Source organism: Pleuronectes platessa, chromosome 3 (genome assembly GCF_947347685.1).
Source record: "Pleuronectes platessa chromosome 3, fPlePla1.1, whole genome shotgun sequence".
Taxonomy (NCBI): Eukaryota; Metazoa; Chordata; class Actinopteri; order Pleuronectiformes; family Pleuronectidae; genus Pleuronectes; species Pleuronectes platessa.
The window spans coordinates 27,309,617-27,331,085 of record NC_070628.1 but is presented as its reverse complement, the minus strand read 5'-3'; the positions used below and the strand labels follow the sequence as shown (position 1 = coordinate 27,331,085).

At 42.8% G+C, this 21,469-nt stretch overlaps 2 protein-coding genes across 2 annotated transcripts; both read right to left on the bottom strand.

The window, feature by feature from the left end:
- Positions 1-310: 310 nt before the first annotated feature.
- Positions 311-4,686, bottom strand: LOC128436777 (cyclin-dependent kinase 12). Its single transcript, XM_053418625.1, has 4 exons — positions 4,505-4,686; positions 3,308-3,962; positions 3,101-3,202; positions 311-2,107 (listed from the first exon to the last, which is right to left on the bottom strand). The coding sequence occupies exons 2-4, from the start codon at positions 3,941-3,943 to the stop codon at positions 866-868; spliced, it is 1,980 nt and encodes a 659-aa protein (XP_053274600.1). The 5' UTR covers positions 3,944-3,962; positions 4,505-4,686; the 3' UTR covers positions 311-865.
- Positions 4,687-8,357: 3,671 nt separating this feature from the next.
- scrn2 (secernin 2) lies at positions 8,358-19,599 on the bottom strand. The gene is made up of 9 exons (XM_053419513.1): positions 19,211-19,599; positions 17,910-18,072; positions 16,910-17,091; positions 16,303-16,502; positions 14,723-14,938; positions 13,967-14,132; positions 12,566-12,746; positions 9,467-9,623; positions 8,358-8,748 (listed from the first exon to the last, which is right to left on the bottom strand). The coding sequence occupies exons 2-8, from the start codon at positions 18,069-18,071 to the stop codon at positions 9,471-9,473; spliced, it is 1,260 nt and encodes a 419-aa protein (XP_053275488.1). The 5' UTR covers position 18,072; positions 19,211-19,599; the 3' UTR covers positions 8,358-8,748; positions 9,467-9,470.
- Positions 19,600-21,469: the final 1,870 nt, after the last annotated feature.

The following is a 21,469-nucleotide window of genomic DNA, read 5'->3' as shown; positions in this document are numbered from 1 at the left end:
TAACTGTAATGCCTTTTTTTTGTAACACTAAAATAGTATAGCTGAACTGAAGACTCTCAAAACTAGTTGTAAAAGTGTTTAAAAAGTGAAATAAACTCATTAGTGAAGACTGAATAAAAAAAGCTTCTGACAGGTAACTGTCATTTTTGTCACTGTACAGGCTAAACATCACTATTTATTATCCACATTATGTCTGCTAGCAAAGACAGTGTCTTGCTCAAAGGGAGTTGGTTCCAAGGATTTGAGATGATGTAGTGATTTAAACCCAGGGCCACTGTTCAGTATCAATAAAATTACAATTACATAGCTATTTACTTAGAACCACTGTGTTTATTATGCAAGATGGATATTAACAACAGTTTTCTGAGCTGCAAAAACACATTCTGTTTATATTGCATTTTATTAGGATGAAGGCGGTATACTCCAATAAGACATTTGCAAACAAAATGAATTTCAACCAAAATTAGTGTATTACATTAATAAACAAATTTTAAACCATAAAATGAAGAAGCTGACGCTGTCGGAAGTAACATTAAAAAAACCTTCAGTGATTTCTTTAGCCTGATGCTGGGCTGTGGTTAAAGGACAGACTGAGTAATGGACTCAGCTTCTGAGGGTTTTGGTAATTACTTGTCATCAACTACTGTTCATTTCCTCAGCTTCTCTTGTCTTCATGATTCCTGGCTTTACTCTTTACTTTCCAATTCATATTAGAACGTGTGATTTGGGGTAAAAGCAGGACATGCTCAAGGCCCAAACTGTTTACTCTAGGAAAAATCGTCTACAATTCTACAGAGGTTTAAGATAATTGTGTGACTATCAGTCAATGTCAGTGTTCACAGAAACTCACAGTGTGTATCTTTCTTCATCCGGGTTGTTTGGTTTCGATGACCTGCAGACACCTTGGCCTTGCCTGCGTTTTGAATTTTTGTGCTGTGTTCAGTGGCTGAAGTGGGTTTATACTTTCCTGGTTAAAAAGGGCTGACTGAGGATTACTAATGTGTTGTGGGAGTAGATGACTGGTTTGGGTGAGTGCTGCCGGAAAGATGTTCATAGGCCGGATGTTGGGATAAGGGAGGTAGGGAGGCAAAAAAAGCCCGGGTCTAACATGGGGGAAATTCAGGGGCGGGTTGGGAGGCAGAGATGGATGTAGAGCTGGGTATGGCAGCTGTGAGTAGTTCACTGGAGAGTATGTCGGTATTGCAGGTATAGGAGGTGATTGTAATAAACTGTATGTGGTACTTGGAGAAAACGTTTGTAATGCAGCAGTGTTTTCCTGGGAGTTAGTTTCACATTGCTCGCTGTCTTTTAAAGAACTACTGCTATCATTCTGGTCATATTCAACAGCTTGATGTACCTGAATTTGATGTACCTCTGTTACATCCCTCCGAGCACTGCCACTACACGAGTCTTTTTTCACGTAACTGTCCCGAGTCAGAGAGCTGAAATTAGATCTGTTTGATGATGATGATCTACTGCGATTTCTCTGAGAAAATGCTCGCCTTTTGTCCCTTTCGGTATTACCTCCATGATGGCGGCACCTATCACTGTCCTTCTTTCCGTATAAACGCTCCTGGATTCGATGTGACATTTGACCCAATTCCTCAGATCCCAAATCCATGCCGATGGCCTGCAGAACATCTTGCATCTGCCTGTGTTTGTGCTCATCTTCAGGGGTCAGGGTGGTGTTTCCCACCACTGAAGGGGACCTGGATCTACTGGTCAAACTGTAGTAGCTTTGTCCGGCATCTCCCCTGAACAAGGATTTTTCATCAGGTGGCGAGCATCTCTTTGGGCTGAAGGACCTGTGATGAGGCTGTGGAGACGCCGGTCTCTGGGATCCTTTGCTCTCAGTCCAGCAGTGGTTATTTTGGTGGCTTCCTTGTTGCCTCCTAGCAGAACTGGGTGACCACTGACGTTCTGCAGTGTTGAAAGAAACTGGAGAACGTGGTCCATCTTTGACTTCTGGAGGGTTCTGAGCCACAACTTTGTTGAGCATGGCAACATTGACACCCTTGTTGAGCAAATCGAGGAAACGCTGGAAACCCCTAGTTGAATTCTGCTCAGGAACAGAAGGACCCTGGTTGGGGATGTCACTCTCGAATGACTGAGGAGAAACACAAAGAGGAAACCATAGTTTACAGAGTTGATAACTGCAGACCAGTGGTGGCCTGGACATCTGGGGCACCGGGACATTTCCCGCTGGCCAGACAGTCTTTTTGGCCTTGAACTGAGAACTTGATCAGCTATAATGTTGCAAGCAGGAATGAGTTGACGGATCTTTAAATCCAGCTATGGTCAGAAGAAAAGGAAAGGTGGAGCAGGGAGGGAGAGAATTAGGAAGAGAAAAGCTCTTGCCACATAAGCGACAGGTTTTCCAGGAAGGTACAAGGTCAGTCAAGTGACACTCAAACTGTCCAGCAGTACAGGACCGCTGTCAAACCAGCCTCCACTTCAAAACACATGGTCTAACTAGTCTCCACTCATGTCACGGTGCGGATTGTAAAATTTAAGCAATAAAATAACAGACAAACAAACTACCTGTTTCCAAAGACTAATTTCCCTTCACAATGACAGTTTACCACCTAGAGGTCTGGTGCTTTGCGTGAAAAAGGAGGCCTGGAAAACAACCTACAAAGACATAGGCAACCCTAAAAAAATTGTCTCTTGATGTTCTACTGCACTTTCATTCCTAATGATTAAGGCTACGCTCTTAAGCCCGACAGTTCAGCCATGCACCTCTTTTACATTAAATTGTTGCAGTCTAAAATCTTGAAAAGAACCATGGCCATTTCTACACAAAGATCATCATGGTAGCAATCTTACTGGTTTTGTGCTTCTAAATGCTCTTCTGAGTTACAAAGTCCAGGGGCAAAGCAAAGCAGAGAGAGTGGCTCACTCCCACGCGTAACTGCACCTAAAGAGCCGGAAACACCTCATTGAATCTCATAGAATCTCGTATGTGAAAGTTAAACTAATGAACTCCTGAGAAAGTCTGCACAATTTGGTGCAGACATTTTCCAGTGTTCATGTCTGTAAACAGCTGAAGAAACATAGTTTCAGAAGGGGATGTACAATTATCACCTGTGAAAAAACCCACCTGCCCACAAGGTTCATTTAATGGAAACCCTTTTCCAATTTGATGATGATACTCATGTCCTTTGGAACGGCAGTCATTCTTCTCTCTAGGTTGGCCACAGGTCTGTTCAATGTAGAGGAGAGTTTCGTTAAAAAAACAGCATGGATTTTTAAAGACATACTGTGTCCTCATAATGCTAACGCTCAGGCAGTTTCCATTGTGTCTTACCTTTGTAGAGCGCTCTTGTGATCCAGTCCGCTCTTGTGATCGAGTCCTCTCTTCTGAATGATCCCATCTCCCTTTGTGATGATCTTTGTCTTTGTAATATACAGACGATTTGTAATCATCGTGTTGTTGTCTATAGGGATACTCCTCATGTTTGTGCCTGTGTCTGGAGTCCTGAGAGGGTTTCCTGTATTTGAGATCTTCATCCTGTGGAAGCGCACGTTCGAAATCCTTGGGTGCACGTTTATGTGAAAAACTGTCGGGTGACTGTCTGTGCTTTCTGTCATCTGGTTCACGCCTGTACCTGTAATCGTCTTCATGATCCTTTGCATACCGTCGCCTAGTCTTGTCAGCAGCACCCCAATCAGGTGAGGACATGCGTCCTCTCACTGGGCTCTTTCTGCTCCCGTCTCTGCTCACTCTGTCTTTACCGTACCACCTCTTAGGTGAGTCGCTGTACCCTCTGGTATTGTTTGTCTTCTCGGCGCTGCTGTGTCCATCCCCCCCATGTTTCTGATAGGAATCCCTGTGAGGATCACGCCTCTCTTCCCATCTGTCATCATAGTTGTCCCGCTGCCTTGCACTTCTGTCCCCGTACGGCCGCCTGTTACTGTGCTCGGCCCTGTTTGAGTACATCATCTCACAGCAATTTCAGCAGCTGAATGAAAGTCAAAGACAGCAGCAAGAAAGAGAAGCACTTTTAAAATCATGAGATTTAAACACAAGTGGTACCACATGAACATGGACCGTATTAGATCCCGTCGATGTAAAGGACATCAGGGGCGCAGGCTGCACATCGCATCCTTCAACCAGTGACTAATAAAACCAATCAGCCGTAATTGTTTCATTACGATTCTAACGAAAACGTGAGTTATGGCACCACCGTCCCTTGATTTAACTATTGGCGATATAAGGAGAATACATCTTCTACTATTTGCAGGAAGCTACTTATCTAACATGTAGATGTTAGATTAGCTACTTATCTAACATGTAGATAAGTAGCTAGCGAATTAGCTTTGGTGCGTATCATCGACAATTTTCTCAAGATTATTTCCAGGTAATTGCGACACATTTGTGCTATGTTAACGTTTGTGAGCTGGTAAATGAGCTGCTGTGAAAGCTAAACTGCAGGGATGGTTGAACTAGCTAGTTAGCAATAGTCACGAAACCTTTTGGTGCACAACCAAATGGTTATATTACCTTCTCCTCCGGGCGACTCCACTTCCTTCAAGGGGAAACCAGGAGGAAATAGCGAAACTATGCTTGGTAACTTATAGAAGTCTAAACCAAACCAAACAGCTTGAAGTTAGCCCACATTTACAGCCGAGGGCTCACTGGCAGGCGGATACATCACCACCATCACCAATGGGTTGTTTCACTGCTTCGCCAGCACTGCGCATCAGAAACGAGTTGTTTCATATACTGCCACCTCCTGGCTGGAGGCTGCAAAACAGAGCCTAACGCTACAGAGTAAAAACATTTTATTTGTATATTGTTATATTATTGTTATATTGGTTTGTATTTGTTTACTAAGTCTTGACAATAAATACAGTGTGGATTTTTACACATATCAGCAATATAATAGTAACGTATTTCCTTTCCTCTAAATTAATATTATAGTAATGTAGTTATTCTTAAATATTTATTTACTGATTTAGAAACCATTTTCAAAAAACAAAGCCTCTTTCAACCAAGCAGGAATTCAAGATAAAAAAAAAATTTGAAGAAGGAAAGAATTGGCTGCAAAAAAGGATTACTTTAAACATTGTGAACTGGATTTTGTTATGAAATGTTATGTAAATGTCATTATGTTGAATTAATTTAGAGTAACAAATCTTAAAAAGAAAAACTATTACTAGTCATCATCGGTGTAATTTGTATTACCCACATCTCAAAACAATCCTCCGAGGAACACGAGACTCTGTACAGAATTTCATGGAAATTTGTTTGATTTTTTAGATAAACCAAAACACTGATTCAGACATATTCAGCTGTCAACATAAAACAATTCAGATGTCATGTAAATTTATGTATTTTTCCAGCTGTTTTGAAGCCTCTGTCCACTGTGAAACACCTGAAATATTTCTTCTTCTTGGTCCTAGAAGTTTCCTGCAGAATAGACAAAATAAATGTGTAACACTGCCTCCCACTCATCACACAGCAAAGACCATGGTGGAGTAGGTGTCCAGCAAGCTGCCGGGCCCCATCAACAAAACTCCCACACCCATCTCCTGTGCTCTCGCATTCATAGAATTGATTTGGCTCGCCCTCCTTACCCCTCACCATCCTACGCTTTCTCTAAAACTCTCAGTGATTCTCAAGCAACATGTTGGTCTGAACAATGTCCAGGCCAGGGGTGTGGTCCAGTGGTGAGTGAAATGACCCAGAAGTATTTCAGCGGCTGCCATAATAAGATAAGACGTTCGAATTCTCTAAATGATAAGAGCAGGAGGTTAAATTCTTCCAATCTTATTTCCTTACGCATAGAAAACAGAGGACCATCATTTATCAACATGACATTGACAATGCAGACTCACGTATATATAAAGAAAAAACAGAGAACAGCTGTTCAAGTCTCACTTGATCGTCTGGGCTCCTGATTTCTTCTCTGTCACATCTTCCTAGTCAATAGTCCGAGAGAAAAAAAGCGTATTGAACTTATAAGTCCGAATGTCATATCATTATCAGAAATAAATAGAAATCATAATTTGAATCCCTTCCAATTGTGGATTGCACAAAAAACTCCACTTAACAAATATATATGACCATTTCCAACCATATAAACCACCTAAAGGAAACTTTATACTATTAACTATGAATCTGAATATCATTGCCTCATGCACCTTTTATTTTATATTTTGATTCATTATCATTTTGATGCCTCATCTCTCTCTTCTTTTATATTCCTCATGTTATTATACATTATTATATTGTTACTAAGTCAGTCATGTTGTTTATTTTCAATAATGTTTATTTTCTGTTACTTCCTGTAAGTAACTGAGGGTTTAATGTTCCCTTTAATCTGAAAAGATATTTTACTAGGAAATGTGATTCTGTTTGGACGACTGCTGGCCACTGTAGGTGGACAGCAGAGTTTGTCGTGTAGCCAGTGGCGGTTTTGGGCACGGGCGAACCGGGCAGGCGCCCGGGGCGGCACCTTCTCATGTCACGTGGGGGGCGGCACGAGCACTCAATTTTTTTTTAATCTATTATATCACTGTATGTGGAATTGGCAAATTGGCGCCCCCTGCAACTGCAGCGCCCCTGCTTGATGCTGTGTGAGAAATGGGAAGGGGAGGGGGCACGACAGTTCACCTCTGGGTCTCCCAGATGGAACGGACAAGGGGGGGGGGGGGGGGGCGGTGGATCCACTGTATAGAGCAGTGATTATCAAACTGTGTGGCGCACCCAATGTTTTAATGTCCGCATCTCTTTAACGGCGGAGCAGTAAACAAATCGCTCTTTCGCCGTAGACAGGGGTCTGCAACCCGCAGCTCTGAAGAGCCGCCCCTCTGCAGTGGCTTCCTGAACAGTGTTGTGTGTCGCGGACAGCACACACACAGGCGCCGGGGCTCCGCCTCCCGCTCCGCTCACTCTCTCAGACACACACACAGACTTTCCAAACCCTCACATTTTTTGTCAAAAGCTACTAATGACAAATCTAGTGACTTTTTCTGGTGATATTGGAGACTTTCTGGTGTTTTGGAGACTGACGTGAAACCACGTATCGTTCTGCAGTTACTGTCCTCAACGAGGAGCCCCTCCGCCGTCCCAACGCACTCACAGGCGGTCAGTGTTGCCACCTCCTCAGTAAGGAATGTAGCTATTGGCTGTCCTAAAAGTCGCTAGATGTCGCTAAATGACGCCATCGCCTAATTTGCATAATGGTAATGGTAGATATAGGACGTACAGAAAGTGAGAAAAAAACACCCTAAATATTTTTAGAACTAAATATGAGCCTTCTTCTACAGAAGCGTATTACATGCAATTCACAAAAAAATGATTCTGTTTTTCTGAGATAATTATCTCGGAAATTCCGAGATAAATGCCCAAAGAAATAAAAAACAAAAGTGAATGCAATACGCTTCCTTATTCTTCTGTTGATTCTTTTTTTTTATTTATCTTGCCATTGAAGTAGGCCATCACTTCTCAAAATAACTTCATGGCTTTAATGCTGTATCTAGAGCTTGTCCTGTATGGTTAAATGTTAGAATATCTAATTTAATCAAAAGGCTGTTATGTGGGGTGGAATTGCTAGCTCTACGTCCAGCCCTCCTCCTTTATCCAGTCTTGAAACCGGCAAAATGATCCAGCAAAATGATCCAAAAGAGATACTCTGGCATATCTTGCGACTCTATGATGTGCGCCACAAGATGATGTCCGCCGCAGGATGATGTGCGCCGATGTGTGCCCCAGAATGATGTGCGCCGCAGGATGATGTGCGCCGCAGGATGATGTGCGCCGATGTGTGCCCCAGAATGATGTGCGCCGCAGAATGATGTGCGCCGATGTGTGCCCCAGAATGATGTGCGCCGATGTGTGCCCCAGAATGATGTGCGCCGCAGGATGATGTGCGCCGCAGGATGATGTACGCCGCAAGATGATGTGCGCCGAAGGATGATGTGCGCTGCAGGATGTGCAGGATGATGTGCGCTGCAGGATGATGTGCGCCGCAAGATGATGTGCGCCGAAGGATGATGTGCGCTGCAGGATGATGTGCGCTGCAGGATGATGTGCGCCATATGATGATGTGGGATGCCGCACGATGATGTGCGCCGCAAGAAGATGTGCGCCGATGTACGCCCCAGGATGAAGTGCACCACAGGACGATGTGCACCGCACGATGATGTGCTCCGCAGGACGATGCGGCGCACATCATCCTGCAGCGAACATCATCCTGCGGCGCACATCATCCTGCGGCGCACATCATCACGGCACATCCTCCTGTGGCGCACATCATCTTGCGGCGCATGTGGATGCACAATTAAAATAACCAGTAGCTATAGCCACATTTCACCAATGTGGTCAGAAAGCTCACAACACACTCAGAGCAGACTATGCACATTCTTTTATTAGTTCTTTCCCGACAGGAAGCCATTAAACAAATGACAGCCCGCTCATCTGCAGCGACAAACAGAATCTTAAATATACTCTATACTTACAGTATGTGTACAACGTCACACAGCTCTACATATGTGCCTGTGAAATCTACATCATTATACTCACTAATGAGGTGCAGTCATTGCTCCCTGGGGGATACAGCTGATAAATATGCGCCAATCACATGAGACATTTAGTCTGTGTTAATGATGGAATGGTGTCAGGCATGTGTGTTGTGTGAGTGAGGCTGAGGCCAATCGAAGACAGGGAACACAAGAGTTTTTGACGATCCCAGGGCCTTCTCCTGCCACTCAGCGAGTGTGTGAGATGTCCACCGGAGGGCACTGTAAGAGAGGACAGGTTGACAGCACACATTAGACGCTGACTTCACTTCACTGGAGACACTCTCACCTCCTCACAGGGATATCTGTCTCTCAGCATGTGAAGATCGAGAAGTGTAATTAAAACATTAGCAAATTACTCACTAATGATCTCAAGGGCTATGGTATGTTTGTTATATGTGCTTAAAACTTCAACTGTGCCAGAAATACACTAGCAGACGGCTAGAATGAATTGTCTATTTTTAAATGTTTTCACCTTATTTGAGTTTAACTTATGTTTGATGACACTGTTTATGTGTATGTGTGTGTGTGCGACTACAATCAGGATGTGCTGAATTAATGAATGAATGCCTGCAGCTATGAAGAAATATTATACTTGTTTAAAAAAGGATCAATCATTATGTGATGATCGGTGTTGATATTGCGCCGTCATTTCAAACATATCAACTTTTAAACTGTGGCGGGTCAGAGACGTCAGCAGAGTTTGCGTAGGTTTGTGTGTCTCTGCGAGTCCGCACAAGACAGAGAGAGAGAGTGTGAGTTGGCAATGTGATATATCGCCCTTATCTTAAAAACAGCTGTTACCTTTTCCTCAGGGACTATCATACAGAAGCTACGCAATTCGGTTATAGTAATCAACGGCTTATAGTGATCAATTTGGCCCAGACAAACGTGATCTCTGTAACCACCTTTCAACTGTACGAGTCTCCAAGCCTCCTACCTCCTCACTGGTAGAACTTAATCTCTGTGTCCACGCAATCGAAAAATAAGTCCCCCAGTTCTTCTGCTGGTATGTCTCCACTGAGCATGGCTGAAATCTCACTGAGACACTGTGACTCCAGGTCCCTGAGAATCTCATACACAGCTGAGCCCTCGTCCTGTTCAGAGAGAAAAAGACAGACACAGAGATGTCAAACTGTGTAACACTTGTATTTGCTCAAACCACTTTATGGTAATGCCTTTGTATGGAATATTATTTCAATGTAATATCAATGTACATGTAAAATAACCCAACCTTAGTCTAATTCAACGTTATGACTGTAGGGAGGGACATAGATGTAATGACACACACCTCCATTTCCTCTACAAGCTAATCTGGGTTAATACACAGTCTGGCTGCTCTAAACAGCAGCCACTTGTTTTGTTACAATTTGATTATATACAGTACCCTAAATAAACTACATAGTAATCCACCGACCGTAGTATTTTCATAGCTAGTGCACTTTGTGGTATGATTAACACTGTGTAACATTTACCTTTCTGTGTAGAGCCTCTTTTAATCATTAAATAACCATAAAATTCTGTAAAATGTTATATATCACAGTTGTCTCTGAATTTAATAATTCTGCCGTTTTGGATGATTACAATACGTACAGGAGATACAATAAGTAGCCTCACAATCCCATAGTGTGAAGATTTATTTTTTATTTTCTTCTGAATTGGATTTTTTTTTATTTCAGGCACCGTTCTTTCTATCGTACTTACTCTCACTCACTGTATTTTCCACAGCAGCAGCAACAGCAGTGTATCTGTATATTTTCTGTATTAGTGACATCACTGCTGTGGCCACCATCAATCTGTCTTTCTTCACCTCCACTTCATCAACAAACACTTCAATGTCAGGATCAGAGAGTTTCGCTTCTTCTTCTCACTGCTTGAAGCCATGATTCACCAGAGAAACCCATTGGTCAGCAGTTAAATTTAATATTCATGCAGTGCTTTGCATTGACCATTGATGGCTGAATGTCCTCGTGTAAAGGGAAGACTTTGAGGCAGATTCAAGTACGCATGTTTCATCGGGAGTGTGATTCATTGAAGGCGGAAAATGCGGTACACAAAAACATTACCATTTATAAAACCATACGCGCACACACCTGAAGGCAATGTTTCAACCCAACAGGAAACGTGCGCACGTGGATCTGCAAAGCACCGCATGATTATTAAATTAACCTGCTGACCAATCGGTTTATATGGAGAATCATGGCATCAAGCAAGGAGGAGATCGCTCAACTTTTTGACAACGACATCGAGGAGCTTGTGAGGGATTGGTTTGGTGGCCTCATCAGTGATGTCATTCATAAAAGAAGATGCACTGAGTGGTAACGTGCTGCTGCAGTTAATCCAGTGAGTGAGAATGAATACCACAGAGAGGACAGTGCCTGAAATAAAGAAGTGGACAGATTTAAAGATGGAAGCAAAAAAAAAAGTTTTCTCATAGTTAGAATGGGACTTTTTATGTCCTTTACGCATTTTAATCAACCAAATGTGCCGGATTATGAACTTCAAAGACAGCTGTAACGTTTTTAATCCATCCAACTTAACAGAAACACTTTATTCCCGAAAGGGGCTTTAAGAAGAACAGTAACATTTATGCAGTGCTAACTGTATCAAACACAGACCTTTCGGCTAATTATCCCAGAGGTGTGAGTACTTGTGTTTGTACCGCTGAATCGGTCTGTGAAATACTGGACTCAGTTCAAAACAAAGATCCAAGATCGCAGCCCTCTGGAATATGTATCAGCTGATGAGTCAGTCTTCATTATAGTCTCTAAACACTCTTTTTCTACAAATCCTTATACGCGCACTCCTCTATCAGTGCCAGTGCACCCATCACACAGCATTACGCACGAGTGTCACCGCAGTATTTAAGTTTACAGCAATTGGACCGATTACTTCACACATAAGTGGGATCCTAACCTCCACTCTGGTACATCATGTGGAAATTGAAGTTTAAAGGTGAAAACAGTTTATTCATTTCTTGCAAGAGGTCTCCAGTGCACTGCTCTGTGCTCTCTATGCGCCTGGTCTCCACAGACATGTTCATTGCAGCGGTTTTACACACACACATAATCACGCAAATAATATGAAAACTTAAGTTGTACTTGATGAAACAGGCACATTTATAGAAGATATTATGGATACTATTAATTAGTTTTTATGCTATGCTACCGTAAATTGCTTTAAGTTGTTTAATATATTTTTCAATCGGAACAGTTATGTTGCACGAGCAAAAATAACGCTGTGGTTTTTAATGTGGATCATGAAGTGGATCAAGTGGCTTCAGTTCACCTCCTCACATCTGCCTCGCCACTTTCCTTACTCCAAAGTGTTCGTACGCATGGGTTTGAGTTTGCATTCAAGTCCGCACACTGTCAAGTTTGTGTTTATAGATCCAACCTTGGCGTGAAATGTGGTAAACACAAAAAATGGGGTCGGACAGATGCATATGCAACAGTTATAAATGAGGTCTGGCTATATCAGTTAGTGGCATTCAGTCAGTATTTCACCCCCACATGATTTCAGAATGATTTCCACAGCATTTTTTGCAGTTTGATTTCTTCATTTAAATTTATTTTTCAATTCTTTAAGATTAAATAATTTTTTGTTAAAACTCATGTGTGGTCTCTTTGTCCAGCTTGACCTGACAAAACACACAAGTCATTCTAAAACAGGATTGTCAGCTGTTGTGAAGCACTGACCTGCCAGTATTCTCCTGTTGGTGTTTGGTTGCAGTGTAGTTGTGATTTAAACCCTGCTCTTTGGTTTTGAATGTGTACTTGTAGTGTGTTTATGTTTAGTCTACACTCATGAGGCCGTGTGTCTTGTCTGCTCTAACTGTGAGGTCTGTCCACTGCTGGGAGTGGCCCTCCTGTGCTCTGCCACTTTCCTGTAATCTATCAGCTACAACTGAGCAAGTTCCACTCCTCGGTAAGAAAAAGATTCTGCTTTGAGTTTATATGAAATGAATGTGCAAGTCAAGCTTCCCGAGGGTCTGCACTGGACAATCATTGACCTACAGTAGAGTGTGAATCATACTAACCGGATTGGTCTCCATGTTGTTGAGCGCCACCTGGTGAGCCTTGTACAGGTCATGTCTGCGGTCTACCTGACTCTGAAAGCGTGGCTGCTTCCTGACAGGGTCGTCTGGGCCGAACTGTGGGGAGACCACCCTCGGCACTGGAGCAGAACAGTCCGAGAAGATAAAAGGCTTGAATATAGACCTAGTAGGGTGCAGGTGGGGTCGGTTTACAGGGAAAGGAACAGGAAAGAGAGAAACGAAAGACTAAGAAAATCCACCCAACAGACAGAATGTGAGAAAAATGGAGATAAAGTGGGAAAGAATATTAGGTTTTAAACACTTTCAGAACATATGGATACATCATGATTCGTAAACGATATTTGTCATGTGTTTTAAATAAATGTTTTGCAGTATTCTGTTAAGATGTGTTTTACATCTTTGCAGCAACCATTCAATCTGTATAAAAGCCATTAATCAAAGTTTTGTCTCGGCCTTTCATTGTCTATTTGATTAACTACTTCTGCTCAAGCTAACGACTTTGTTTGATACCACAAAGGTGCAACACATCACTTACTTTGCAGTTTTCCCTCAGGCAGGGCCTCAGAAATGCAGCCACTATGAAAAGGGTTTGCATGTTTACAGTTTGCAACTGAATTTAGAATATAAGAATGCAGAGTCCAACACTTTTGAGATGGTTGCTTTCTTTGTGTAGGTGAACTGATATATATATATATATATATATAGCGAGCAGCACTTCATTAGTCGGAAATGCACTGTTGATGAGACTGGTCAGACCTGCTGGAGCTGACAAAAAGGCTGCCTTAAATCAGACAACCAGTCTGTACAACTCTGGATAATAGAAAAGCATACAAATTAACCACACGCAACCTTGATCTTAAATGACAACCATAGGATGTTGGTTGTGGTATACAGTAATGGTGCAAGGAATGTTTACTGGGCACACTTTGTAAACCTAATAACAATAAATGATCATGTCACCATGTCACAAAGTGCCTCTAACTGGTTTTATGAACATGAAAACTAGTTCAGTGACTACAGTGTCCCCTCTAGTCACCAGGTCTGATCTAACTGAACACCTTAGGGAGGTGGTAGAAGAGGAGGTTGAGAGCTTAAATGTGCAGCAGACTAATCTGCACAAAATCTGTCACGCAGTCACGTCAGCAATGACCAGAATGTCACAGGAGGATGTTTCCAACATCTTGTAAAATCCATGCAATGAAGAACTGAGGCTTATTTGAGAGTAAAAGGAGGCCTCGTCCAGTAATAGTGGGATTTTCAAGATAAAGTAAAATCTTGAAAATGCAATAACCTGCATCAAATAAATTTTGATGCAGGTTATTATAGTTTCACCTTAGGTTTTTTTACGCTCAAGAGGAATTCTTAGGTCAGTCAGTGACAAACCTGGAGGGGTCTGGGGTGGCGGTGAAGAAGTGGATGCAGGGTAGGCTTGAGTCTCTGGGCAGAACAGACACCATGCTGCCTGTGGTGCAGAAACCTCCAGAGTCCATGCATATGCCACTGGGCTTGTCCCTCAGAATGGACATCATCACCTCTGCTGTCACTGAGCCTGACACCAGAAATGACACGGAGTGGATAACTTAACATTTCAATTAAAACTCTGAAACATAAAATTTACAACGTTTTCTGATTGTCACAGTGGAAGTGGAAGTCATGCAAATAATAAGCCGCACTGACCATTTACAGTCACCGTAACACTGAGTATTAAAGATTCAGATAAGGTCCCTGTGACCCTTGACCACTGAAATGTAATCACTTCATGATTGAGTCTAAGTGATAACTGATCAAAAGAAATTCCCTCGGGCAGTCTTAAGATATCACATTCAAGAGGCTAAAAACATGTTTTTGAGGCAACCATGACCTTGACCTTTGATCGCCAAAATCGAATCAGTTAATCAATGAGTCCAAGTGAAATCTTTGCCAAATTTGAGAGAATTCCCTTCAGGTGTTCCTGAGATATTACACAGTTACCTTTAACCTTTGATCAACTTTGACCTTTGACTACCAAATTATAACATAAACATCCTTCATGAGGTCAGCTAGCCAGACGTACCTACAGAAGGACAGACAACCCAAAAAAACGTTGTCTAGAATGCCTTTGGATATCCTGGGATTTCTGTAGTAGTCGACCACTCTCACCATCATGCTGCTGGAGCAGCTCTGTGCCTCCCTTATAACGCTGTTTGGCCAGCTCCATCCGAGCAGGTGGGTTCTCAGGGTTGAACACCTGAGAGAAGTTGAACTCCCTCTCGCCGTCCCACCAGCCCTGAGCTTGTGCCATGCTCCGCAGCTCTGGATGCTCTGCGTTGATCTCATCCCCAATGGTCAGCTGGTTAGAGATGTTCTTCACACCCTCTGAAAGGAGCAGAGGGCTGTTAGTAAGTGATGACGCTTTGTCACAACCCAACTTTGGTTTTGTAAAGCAGGTACAAGTCTCAAGTCAACATTAACTGGATAACAATTTATCATTCATCACAAATTAACCTCAAGGGGCTGAACGGTCGGTACAATGTACGTCACCCTGTGTCCTTAGACTTCCCCAAAATTTATATAATGGAAAATAGTCAAACCTCAGGAAGACCTACAAGGGTCCCGCCTTGAGCCCCAATTTGGCTGGAGTCTCTAATTGTGGAGTGTTCTACTCTTGTTTGTGTGGGTTTTGTCCTGGTACTCTGGCTTCCTCCCACAGCCCAAAGTCATGCAGATTGGGGTTAGATTAATTTAAGGCTCTAAATTGTTTGTTGGTATTAATGTGTGCTAGAATGCTGTATCGCTATATGATGGCGACCTGTCCAGGATGCACCTCGCCTCTCGCCCAATGTCAGCAGGGATTTGCTCAAGCTCCCCCCGCAACCCTCAGAGGATAAGCAGTATAGGTAATAGATGGATGGATGGAAAATACAGCCTCACAGAGCTGCTGGCATGTTACGTAGATCAAACAAGACTCTAAAAGTTTGAACTGTAGTTTTTAGAAAATGTGTGTCAAAGATGTGTAAATAGCAAATTTCAACTAATGACAGTGAGTCTTGTCTTGCGACGATAATAAATCAACCCATTCAAAGTAAATCTGAAGATCTTTGTGACCCTTGAGCTGTCAGTCAGTGTTTCAGCTCTTGTTTGTATAATCTTCTGTTATCCTTTGTTCTTGCTTCTTTGTAGTACGTGGTTGTGCAGGTTTTCTTAAATTTGCTAAAAAGGATGTCATGTGCTGTAATGGTTTATAAATCTCTATCAGAAAATTGTGTGAACCTGAGCTTTATAACTAAAGTTGATTCAACAGCAGGAGATGATTCTGCCCGCACAGTATAAACATCAAACAACTCACCGCCCAGCTAGATACTGTGTTTAGATTAGACCTCATAATTTACCATTGACCTCAACTCTTAGATGTTTTACCTGCAGAAATTACTTAAGACACATGTTCACACACGCACACACAATCCGTTAACAAGTAACAACTGATCTCTAATCTGCACAAACAAAATACGTTTTCTGATGACGCACATAAACAGACTCAAAAACAGAGTGCTCAAATATGTTCAGTGTGAGGAGGCAACATATCTGAGGTTTTTACAAGCCTTGTATTAAACTACAGGGTAAAGGTCATTAAACTGTAAAGATATATTGGTTCTGCTCTCAGTACTATACAAATAAATAAACAGATCAGCACGTATACAAACATGTGTTGCAGAGAAGGCACAGGTACCCTCCATCCTCACCTCTGACCTTCTGTGCCACCCACAGCTTCCCAGCAGTTTCTAAGACCCAGGCCTCGTTGCGGTCCACCAGAAGGAAGGTGTTGTGGTAGCAGAAGGGTTGAGGATCCTCCCTGCACTGCCCCCCCTGGCCATGCTGCTCCAGTAGGCCTGTGATGACGGTCAGCGCTGCCCAGGCACTGTCACCACGCTCCAGCCCCAGTCTGATAATCAAAAGTCATGCCGGGGTACTTCAAGATGTAACACAAGGGATTCCCCTTTGTTAATCATCAGCTATGCTGTCACAAAAACTTACTAACGGCAAAAATATTTTAATGTTTTTATGTATTAGATAGAAACAAGAGATCGGTTGATGTTTACACACATTGTTTACACTGAATGATTAGTTTTATACACAGAGGTGAAGAGATAAGTGCTACAGTTCGAGTACTAACTACTCTGCTAACATGCTTGTGACAACTCACACACCCTTTTGTGCAAAACTCAAATTCAAACTTCCACTGGATTTACATCATCCGCACTGTATTTTTCTATTTGCTAAAATTGAAGCTGTTTATGAGCCATATTGTTTTTTGAGTAACTACAATAGTAAAAGATGTGTGGTGCTCACCGGACTAGGTCCATACCCAGCAGGGCCTCTCCGGGGTTGATGGGCTCTCGGGTCCAGACCGCCTCATTCCCAATGCAGACTCCCTGGTCATTGGCTCCCATTTCTGCGCCCCACATCCAAGCAGGTTTACCAAGGACGACAGCGTGGGTCTGCTCTACCTGAGGGATCTGGATGTATGTGCACTGCAGGTAAAAAACAAACATCAGATACAGGGGGACTGAGAGAAAAACGTTTTTCATTACACTTAAATCATATTACAGTTCACAGATGGTTACAGAGTCATGTGCACGGCATGCAGCACTCAAGGTAGGGCATGGCTGAGCAAATCAAATGCATTTTAACCCAAATATGTCCACTGTATATAAGAGTATTCATTAGTTACGTTAAGAAGACAAAGCAGAGGAAGGAAAATAATTGTATTCAAGTACACATACAGTATTTGAAGAGTTGCAGGTAGGCGACTGTGTACAGTGTGTAAAATATCAATCGATCTATTATAATTGTATTTGTATAGCCCATCATAATTTGCCTCACAGGGCTTAGCAAGATGTGACATCCTCTGCCCCTAAATCCTCGACTAGAGCGAGGATAAACCCAAAAACCTTTTTAACTGGGAAAAAGGGTGCATAACTGCACTGGCTGATAAACTGTATAACTTTCCCAGATTATGTGAAGCTCAGTGACTCTGATCTTATTAGTTCTACAGAGCTGAAAGACTAATTTAGCAGAAAGAGGCATAAAATGAGAACAAATTTCATCAGTGATTTAAGTTACTTAAACAGGATATTTCTACATGAGGTTCTGCTTTCAACTAGTCTCAGACATTTTGAATACCTTACCTACGCATTAATCAGCTCTCAGCTGATATATAATTAATATCTTTTTATGTCTTTAATCACTTGAAGTCGGAAGTGTAGGTGTCAGGGGAAATTATGCATGAGCCGCAGAGGCAGCAGTGGTGGTGTTGCGAGACAGTGAGCAGCGGCCCAGGGTCGTTTACCTCCAGCATGGAGCCTGGAGGGTGAGATGTTGCAGGGTAGTGGGCCACCTCCTGCACCTCATCTCGAGGACGGTCCGAGTTCTTCCCAAAAACCACATGGTCATCCAGAGAACCAGGGGGCAAGGAAACAAAGCAATCACATGACATGGGAGCCTCTGCCATCCTGCAACAGAGAAACAGCAAAAGATTCCAGTTAAGTGGGTGAACACTCAGAAGTCTCACTGGCTCCGGGGACAGGAAGCTACCTTCTAATTACACAACTGGGTGACACCAAAATCAACACAATATAATTTAATATATTTGGAGTATTTTTATTTCACCATATCAGTTTGATGCAGACAATCTCAGGTGAGACGGATGCTGGTCTCTGTCATGACACAAACATTCATAGAAACACTTCTTCTTTGGAAATTGGTAATTGGTATTACTATGAAGTAATAGCACGTTAGTTAAGTTGCTGCCATGCTTTATATGGAGCTGAATTAAAGAGCTATTATTTTGAAACCTTGTTCACTTGGATACTTTGCTTAACAGACCTCTAAAATAGTCGAAATACAATATATGAAAAAATAACACAAGTGAATCATTATATCCAAATTTGTTCTAAATAAAGTCTTCACTGCAGATAGACCAGGTAAAATTAACACAAAGTTCTAACTTCAATGTGCACCCTAGACTGTTTATGAAAAGCTCTAGTTAAAACTAATGGGATCTCAAATAAGCATTAATCAACCAACTAACTAGCTCATATTAGCCTCTGGCTTCCAACTAATCGGTCTGGAAGTGTGTTTGACATCCAGTGTGTGAGCCTCCACCCTTTCAGTCCACAGTTAGCATGTGTGGAGTGAAGAGGAAGAGTCTCCTTCCATTCCCCACCCGGCTCTGAGCAGAGAGTAAACTGCAGCCAACCCTTTCACACTGGGATTAGGAGGCAGCGCTTCACCCACTGTAATCTCCACAAATCCCATCGCCACGTTGCTCATTTATCGCTCTCGAGTCGCGTTTTGCGACCACAAAATCGCTTTCAGCCCGGAAATAATGTCGCCCTCGTCTGTGCGCCTATACACGGATGGTTCCCTTGGTGGCACTCGGTGCGAGAAGAGTGTTGATGCCGGAGACGAGGCCCGGGTGAGCGGTGTGATCCCCGCTGTCACAGCCCGTCTCTGCCCGGAGCCGCGACGCCTCAGTCCCCTCGCGTCATGTCGCCTTTCACCGGGGACTGGGCGACAGGGGGAAGTTGCGGGATAATAGTGTGTCATCTACAGCTAGTGTGTGTGTATGTTGCTGTGGAAAATGTTTACCTTCTTATTGTCAGTGGTGCGAGCAGACGGCCGGCAGGGAGCAGGCAGGTTGGAGATAGAGTCACGTGACGGAGAGATCCAAAGGTCTGTACTTAAAGGTCTCGTCTCGTCTGGCCACAATCACGGCTCACCGTCTCACTGCGTGCACCCCACACCTGGGAGGAAAACCACAGCACAGCCGAGCCATGAGGTAGCTCCTCATCATGAGTCTGTGTGTCGGTCAGGACAGCAACACCACTCAATACCGATTATCAAGCTTAGCACTGCTGCCGAGTTCAAGGGACTCTCTGCTGCACCCGGGAAGTTTTCATAATCCTGCGCATCTTAAAGTCATTATGTCTGCCCTCAGCAGAGTTCCCCTTTGTGCATGTAGGAACTAGAACGGCACTCAGCGGAGCTCATATCGCCAGTCCCCATAAAGGGAGAGTTCACAGAAAAATGAGAATGTATTTATTATCTACTCACCACAATGCTGTTGAAGGGGTTGGAGAAGAAGTGTTTGATTCCACAAAGCACTTTTGGAGTTTCAGGGGTAAACAGTGTTGCAGCCAAATCCAATACAATTGAAGTATATGGTCACCATTTCATCAATCGTAAAAAAAAACATGACTCCATACTGCTTGTGTGGTGTCATCCAAGTGTCCGTAAGTCCCGGCATTCAAATTCGTCTTTGACACCGTGTTTTAGCCTAAATGTCCCCTGTTATTCTTCTCTGGAGCCTTGTCTCGTGTGGATCACAGCGGACCAATACTTCATTTTGTATTGGATTTGGCCGCAACGCCCACCCTTCTATTGGCATAGTGCTGAGTTAATAATGAAGCAATTTTCATATTGTGGTGAACCATCCCCTTAAAGTCAATCAAGCTGCACCAAATTGCACACAGTCTAAATATAAGTTCCCTAAATATACAAAATTGTTCTCAACAAGTACCACGCATGTTAAAGAATGTGATGGGGACATATCCTGGATCTGTCCCTGGATCCGCACAAAAGAAGGTTTTTTCTTGACCCATGTCCCATGATTCCATCAAGTTTAGTGGAAATCCTTTCAGTAGATTTTGCATTATCCTGCTGACAAACAAACAAACCAACCAGCCAACCAACAAATTGACAATCAAAAACATAAGCACATTGGCAGAGGTAATAAAAGTATAGCTAAATGCAAAATATTAGTTTCAACATTTTTGCCAGACCTCAGCTTCACTTGAACTCATGAGTTCATGTCTGTGTTACTTAAATCAGCACCTATGCTCAGTGGCCTCTGAAGCCTCGGGTGTTCATTCATTAATCAGTAATTCTAGTAATCTCAGAGTCCAAACATTCAAACAGATTCCATGTTCAGAAATGAAAGTATAACTATGATTTAAATGGAGCTCTGACCAGGGAGTCTCTCACTCGCTGAATGAAACAGCAGAATGGTGGATATTCTTCTTGATGCCCAGCCTCCTGAACTGGAGGTGCTCTCACTGAATTCCAAACTATGTTTCCAAACTTATATTTTAAAAGTTCCCATGCCGTGTAAAGGAGATGAATGTTGTTTTTAATTATTTCTAAGTACATTTAAGTTATACAAATCAATTCAGTTGTATGTGTTTAGCACCCAATAATAACTTACAAAGTAGGGTTGGGATCTTAGGAAAGCATTTGGCTTTACTCTGAAATCAGAAGGCAATATTCTGGCAGTCTAAGACACTGACTGTCATTTGGTATCGGTATTATCATTAGAGAGCGATTTAACCAAGGCTCACCTAAAATGAGCATAAAATACATGAACTAGTCACGTACAACTCTCTTAAACTGTAGTAGCATGTGTTGTGTTTCTTTGAAAGGAGCTTTCATAAGTTTTAAAAAGTAACCTTGCTCATGCATGCCATCAGGCTTTAGCAGGGAATACAATTTAGGCCACAAAAAGGTCAGACCATGGAGGCCAAACCCAAAGGAGATGGTCTGGTCAATGAAGGATTTTGTGATTGCGTCATAGGCTGGTCCTGCGCTTACCGTTGCATCATTTGCTGTTTTGAGCAGCTGCACTAATTGCAGCTCTGCCGCCATGATAACTAGCTTATTAGCTTCGTCCCCAGCGCGGATATGTTGGCCCGAGAATTCAACGGTTGGATCTTGCTTATTGCTTGGGGATTGGAGGAGGCATTTGTTCACTGCAATTGCAGGAGCCTTTGAAATGGGACAGTCTCGCCACACCGCTGTGACGCAATCGACCTTCAAATGCAGCCTCCAAAGGATGAAACCAAGAGTTGAGGC